Genomic DNA, 6,861 nt, shown 5'->3' with positions numbered 1-6,861 from the left:
GTCATGTAGTCAAGCTTGATATTATTTTACTGCCCTCTAGTGGTTAATAAAATAATGCAAGATGTCTGTGTCAGCTTCATGTTACAAAACATTCCTTTAATTAATGTACATATAGAAATTACATATTTCACTAAACCACACTGTTGTATGGCCTGTACTGCTTAGTGACAGGGTTTTAATATAATGTTGGATCTTTCTTTGACCTTTGAAGTACTGAAGATGCAGCTATGCTCATTAGTGAACAAATGTAAAAATTACTTTTTTATTTAAGGCCAATTTTGTCCAAAATGTCAAAAGATCATTATAGAAGTTTTATAGTAGATTAATGTTTCATCTTCCATTCCACAAGTCTTGTCTAGCTGTTTTTTTTTTTTTTTGCTTTTACTTGTCTTAACATGTTTTGTTAATTTATGACTTTGCACAGCTGCTTCCCTATTATAACTAAAATACATTTAAATATGCAGAATATGGTCATGAATCAAAGATATTTAAAAAAAAAGTACTTATTTTAATTGATAAGAATATTATCATAAATCACACAGACGGCTATTTACACAAATTCTCAACATGTAGTTTTTAAAGTCCGAAATATCTCTTTAAAGCCACACCTGTCTGTCACACAACACAACCAGCAGAACCAGAAAGCTCTTTTCCAAGAAAATGAAACTTGGTTCGAGTTTGGTTTCTGAGTGAGTGAGTGTGTGTGAGTACAGGAAAATGGCAGAAGACAGTTTCTCGGTAGCTCATGATCAGTTCACCTGTGCAGTGTGTCTGGACCCTCTGACGGATCCGGTGACTACTCCCTGTGGCCACAATTACTGTAAGGTGTGTATTAATCGCTTCTGGGATCAGGAGGATGTGAAGAGTGTCTACAGCTGTCCTCAGTGTAGAGAGATTTTTGTTTCAAGACCTGTTCTACGCAGGAACAACATGCTGGCTGAGATGATGGAGGAACAAAATAACACTGAACTCCAAGCTGCGTCTCTAGCTCAATGTTTTGCTGGACCTGGAGATGTGGAGTGTGATTCCTGCACTGGGAGAAAACGCAAAGCCGTTAATTCCTGTCTGGTGTGTCAGGCATCCTATTGTGAAGATCATCTTCAACCTCACTATCAGTCTCCTGCCTTTAAGAAGCACAAGTTAGTGGAAGCCGGTGCAGATCTCCAAGAGAAGATCTGCTCTCAGCATAACAAACCGATCGAGATCTACTGTCGTACTGACCAAAGCTTCATCTGTTACTTGTGTACGATGGATGACCATAAAGGTCATGATACAGTTTCAACTAGAGCAGAAAGAAATGAAAAACAGGTGAGAACTGGGAATTTTATTTTTTACTTTTATTACAGTGTTTAACTCATTACCCATAATCAACTTTAAACAAAAGTACAACCCCAATTACAATAAAGTTGGGCATTGTGTAAAATGTAAATAAAAAAAGAATACAATGTCCTGCAAATGCTCGCTGACCCATATTCAATTGAAAACACCAAGATATACAATGTTTAAAATGATACACTTAAAATTCACATTCAATTTTGAATGTGATGCCTGCAACATATTGCACAAGAGCTGGGACTGGGGTATTTTCACTACTGTGTTACAGTACATCAGCTTCCATTTTAACAACACTCAATATGCGTTTGGGAACTGAGAACATTATTTAAGCTTGGTAGATGGAATTTTTCCCCATTCTTGCAGGATGTATGACTTCAGGTGCTCAACAGACTGGGGTCTGCATTGTCGTATTTTGACCTTTTTCATGGGAGACAGGTCTGGACTGCAGGCAGGCCAGTCTAGTACCCATACTCTTTTACTGCTAAGCTATGCTGTTGTAACACGTGCAGAGTGTGCATTGGCACTGTTTTTCTAAAATAAGCGGTAATGTTCCTGAAAAAGACATTGCACTCCTACACCCCTCCTTTTTGGACTTTTGTGTGTGTGTGTGTGTGTGTGTGTGTGTGTGTGTGTGTGCATATATATGCCCATGTCTTCCACAATAAACCTTAAACATCTCACTGAGCACTGACTTGTGCTTTTCATTGAGGGGTTCCCTGGTACCAGGCGGAACAAGCAGAATACAGACTGAGCACTGAGTAGACAAAAAGGGGGTCTAAAAATTTTAAAGAAATTCTTACACATGTCAAAGGTGATGTAGATATTTATATTACGATTGCTATATAGTGGAACCTCAGATTACGAGCATAATTCGTTCCGGAAGTGGGTTTGTATTCCAATAAGAAATAATGAAAACTCAAATTATTCGTTCTACAGCTCAAAAAAATAAATACATAAAAATAATTAATACAAAATATAAAGTAAAAATTAAACAAATTAAACTGCACTTTACCTTTAAAAAAAGTAAAAAATAAATTCCGACAAATAAGTGTTTCCGTTTGTGCACGCAGGCGCTGTGTGTGTGCAGAGTGTCCATCTGTATCTGTGTGTGAAGCAGAGAGGAAGGCGGGGGTGAAAGGGGGGCTGTAAAGGCGAGAGGTGTGTGTGTGTGTAATGTGCGGCACATTAACGGAAAGACTGTTTTATCGAAAAAATTAGCAAGGAACATCGCTAGTCACACTCGCGCAAGCTCATACTAACGGAATCATTGCTGTAAAGTAAAAAAAACAACAAAAACAAATGAACGTCCACTTTACCTTTGAAAAGAATCGCGACAGAGCGGAGTTTCTGTGTAAGGCAGAGAGTGTGTGTGTGTGTGTTAGTGGTGGGCGTATCGATCCTTAATATTGATACTTTCGATATAATGGTTGTAAATATGGATATTAAAACCTTTTTTAAACCAGTGATTTTATTTATTTTGCATGAAATATAATATTTAAAATGAGCTTGTATGTAACGCTTTCTCTTATGCAGCTCCTTTTACACGTCACGCACATTGGTCACCCCTCCCCGCTCTGCAGTGCCAAAAACAAGCAGCTGCAGAGAGAGTGAGAGTGAGGTGCATGTCTGCCTTGGTATTATGGAGCTGGCAGATAAGAAACGGAGCGCTGTGTGGAGGTATTTTACTGCTGTGAATGAAAACACAGCAAATTGCTAAGTCTGTAAAAAGGTCATTCGCTACCGTTGTAACACCACCAACTTACACAAACACATAAAACTTCATGACAAAGAGAGCTCGGAACTACAATGACAAAGACAGGAGGCAAATCTTTCAGACAGAGCCCCGCCGGCAGGGAGACAGAAGTCACTGGCAGAGTCCTTTTAGCTTCAGAAATATCCAGGGTGATAACACTGGTAAAGAGATGTTTTTAGTCATATTGGATCTTCAGCATGATGTGTCATCACCATAGTTGTTGTAACAAAATGTAACCATGAGTAATATAAACCACAAATTAACAATGCTTACACTAACCGTAGTTTAACTGTGGTATTTTTTGTAAAACTGCGGTTTTATATTAAAACTAAAGTGATTATTTTGCCGGTGTTGAAAAATGGTAACACTTATATATATAAAGTGTCATTTGTTAACAATGTATAATTGGACAACTAAAAATGAATAATACATTTTTTACAATATCTATAAATCTTCATTCATTTTATTTAATGAAAACTAAGATTACATAACAAATAACTGCATTGCGCCGGGTGTGTTCACGGTGTGTGTGTGTAAGGTTTTATAAAGTAGTAAGACAATGTAATCTAATGAGAAGATTCCTGTGCTCTGAGAACAGACCCCTCACTGTGTTTCCTCATGTCTTCTGTGGTAACACCTTCTATATCCTGTATCCAGACGAGGAGACATCCAAATGGCTCCTGTCTGCTAGAATCCTTTTGTTTAATCAGGAGAATGCAAATGTATCTCCTCTCACCTGTCTGTCTCCGGGTTCCTCTATGACTGACATGTTAATGATGGTTCTTTTGATGTTCGGGACGTAGCACCGTTTAAATGTGCTCTCTTTGCTGAGAATAAACAGAGATCTTCAGACATCATGCCTGCGTGTGTGTGTGTGTGTGTTTGTCTCTCCCGGTCGATCGGGCCCGGACCGGTAAGTGTGTCAAGGTGCGGCGGACACAACAAGCTAAAACTCTTCTTCTCTTAGCTTAAAACTTAGCTCGGACACACTACATCTTCATTTAAAACCTAACAGTGTGTGTGTTTAATTTAACCATGAAAGGGACACTATAGGATTGCTTTTTTAAGCTACAAGTAAATAGGCTATAGACTAAAATTAATAGTTTTGTAGATGTAATTTATATTGTGTGCTAAAAATAAAAAAAGTATCGGTATCAGTATCAGCAATATTGGCCCTGTATTTATTTGGTATCGGATCGATACAAAATTTTGCAGTATTGCCCACCTCTAGTGTGTGTGTATGTGTGTGGGGAGGGGGGTGGGAGGGGAGCTTTAAAGGCGTGCGTGTGTGGGAGGGTGGCTGTAAAGGCGAGAGAGTGTGTGTGTGTTGCTATGTGTGAAGTAGCACGGTGTCAAATCCCCCCCCCCCCCACACACACACACACTCTCTCTGCCTTACACAGATACTCTGCTCTGTTGCGATTCTGTTTAAAGGTTAAGCGCAGGTTCAATTATTAATTTTTTTGGTACTTTACAGCAATGTTTCCACCTGTCATGAATAGACCTTTTAGTGAATGTAAAATGTTCACGAGAACCCTGTGGCGCGCGTGTGCTTTTTATCTCTTCCATTCCAGTCCTTAGAAAACGTTAAAAATGTCATTTTTGGAATCAGAAGCTCAGTGGTCCGAGAACAACGTAACAATCTTTGTATGATAAAATGACTCGTGGCATGAATGCATGTGTGTGAATGGCTAAAATGCGGTTATGAATAAGCCTTGTAGAAAATCTAAAATGTTCGCGTAAACCCGCGGTGCGCGTGCACTCTTTCACTTTGCCGAGTTTTGATCTAAAGTCAGATGAACCTCTGCGTCGATATGAGAGATTTATAAGAGATTTCTCTTTCCCAGAAATACAACAAACACAAATTTATACGTGTTAAGCGCTGTCTTTGCCGATGTGAGTTGCTTTATTTCAGTCATAATATACTAACATATTTTTGCTGTGTAGTGAACCGCGGACTGTGTAGAAGTTCACCGAAATAGAATAGCGTTGTATCCCTGTTTGCTTTCATTATTTCACAAAATCATAACATTTTGTCTTCATTGTGCATGCACTCAAATAAAAGTAAAGTCTTATAAAGGCTATGTATCCTATCTAGTTTTTTTTTATATAGCTTTTGCCCTGCACCTGTGGTTCACCCACTTTTTCTGATACACACCTAGAGTTTTCTGGCTACACGAGTGTTACACACGATAAAATAAAAAGGCTCACTGTGTTAACATATACTTTGCTTAAATTTGATGGAATCAAAAAATGCCTATATTTAATTAAAATTCTAAATTTGTACTGTAATTTTAGTACTGTGATTGTAAATTAGTTTAACGTTTCACTCGTATTTTATAAGGTTTTGCCGGCGGTGGTACAGCGCAACGGGGGGTGCTGGGATGTAAAAATGTAATTTGTTAAAACTTTTTCATTATTTATTAAAGAACATTATAATGATCATAACAGCCTACTGCATTTAATTCTTATAATCTTGCAAAAACACAGACATCTGCTGACGCAGTAGCACGTCCTGACAATATTAGAATTTTGATGGTCATTTACTTTCATTTATTTTAGTTAATAAACCTACTACAAAATTAAAGAACAAAAAATATAAGATGACAAAAAAACCTACATAGTAGGTAGATTTTCTAATTACACATGATAAAATCTAAAGGCTCACTGTGTTAACGTTTACTTTGCTTAAATTCAATCATAATAAAAATGAATTTAATTTGAACATTTGTACTTTAATTTTAGCACTGTGATTTTAAATTCGTTTAACTACAATGTTTCACTTGCTTTTATCCACTACTACGTGCAGCTCTAAAGGAGCTGCAGCTCATTAATCCTTGAGAAAATGAACTGATGCCCGAGGCGTCAGTCTATAGTTATATATAAAAGCCAGCAAACGCACAAACCCAAATTCTGCCACCGTGAGGCGTGGCGGTAAAACAAGAATACCGCATGAGTAAAATCTGTAGACATAATATGATTAAATTAATAGCCATTAGCTCTGTGACATAGAAAAAAAAAACACAATGTTGCCCGCACCATACTTAAGTAAAGTTTTGAACTTGTACAGGTTTATATTTTATTATGCAAAAGTTCTTTTGCAGAAAATCATTAATTAAGTGAGGAAAGAGTTCATAGTCCGGCGGGTTTCCGCACAAGTCAAAAACCTCTGCGGACGACCCATCATTAAGGCACAAAGCTAACCAGCATCCGCCAGTGATCATAGCCGGAAACTCAGTCAACATATTCATAAGTAGGTCATTGCAGGCCACCACTCCGTGAAATATTTTATCTATTTTAGGACAACTTCTCATAACACCCGTTAGTTCTCTTGTGTCCATTTCTTTATTGGTAATGAATCAGCACGTTTCTTTGGTTATTAATTTCCGAAATGCTGTCAAAACTGGCGTAAACAATTAGATTTACCATTCTCGAAAGCGCCTGTCGAAATCTAAGTTCCAAACGCATATTCCCAGACTTTATCAATGATAAATGTTGCCCACAATTATCATCCGGATTCAGGTTGAACGCAAACAATGTATATTCGTTCATGTACTCCGACCTATTGATTGCTAAGGCATGATCCTTTAGTTGTTTTCCTGATGCTAAAATTAAAGAGTGGAATTCACAGACCACATTACTCATGTGAAAGACGGGTTGAAATGTTTTTTCAGGGTATTGTGTTCTATCTAACTAAAATGCCACAAATTCTGTGTCAAAATTTTTAAAATTAAAAGGATTTTTATTATGTGCTCCGCTGAACTCATTATTAT

General features: G+C 37.6%; 1 protein-coding gene across 1 annotated transcript in view; it reads left to right on the top strand.

The window, feature by feature from the left end:
* Window positions 1-717: 717 nt before the first annotated feature.
* Window positions 718-6,861, top strand: part of LOC128533236 (E3 ubiquitin/ISG15 ligase TRIM25-like) — a 35,089-nt gene continuing 28,945 nt past the window's right edge. Inside the window, exon 1 of the mRNA XM_053507494.1 lies at window positions 718-1,308. Coding sequence (XP_053363469.1) covers window positions 718-1,308 — 591 coding nt within the window. The remainder of the gene's footprint in view (window positions 1,309-6,861) is intronic.

Source organism: Clarias gariepinus, chromosome 11 (assembly GCF_024256425.1).
Source record: "Clarias gariepinus isolate MV-2021 ecotype Netherlands chromosome 11, CGAR_prim_01v2, whole genome shotgun sequence".
NCBI classification, from domain to species: domain Eukaryota; kingdom Metazoa; phylum Chordata; class Actinopteri; order Siluriformes; family Clariidae; genus Clarias; species Clarias gariepinus.
This window is presented reverse-complemented; position numbering and strand designations above follow the sequence as displayed.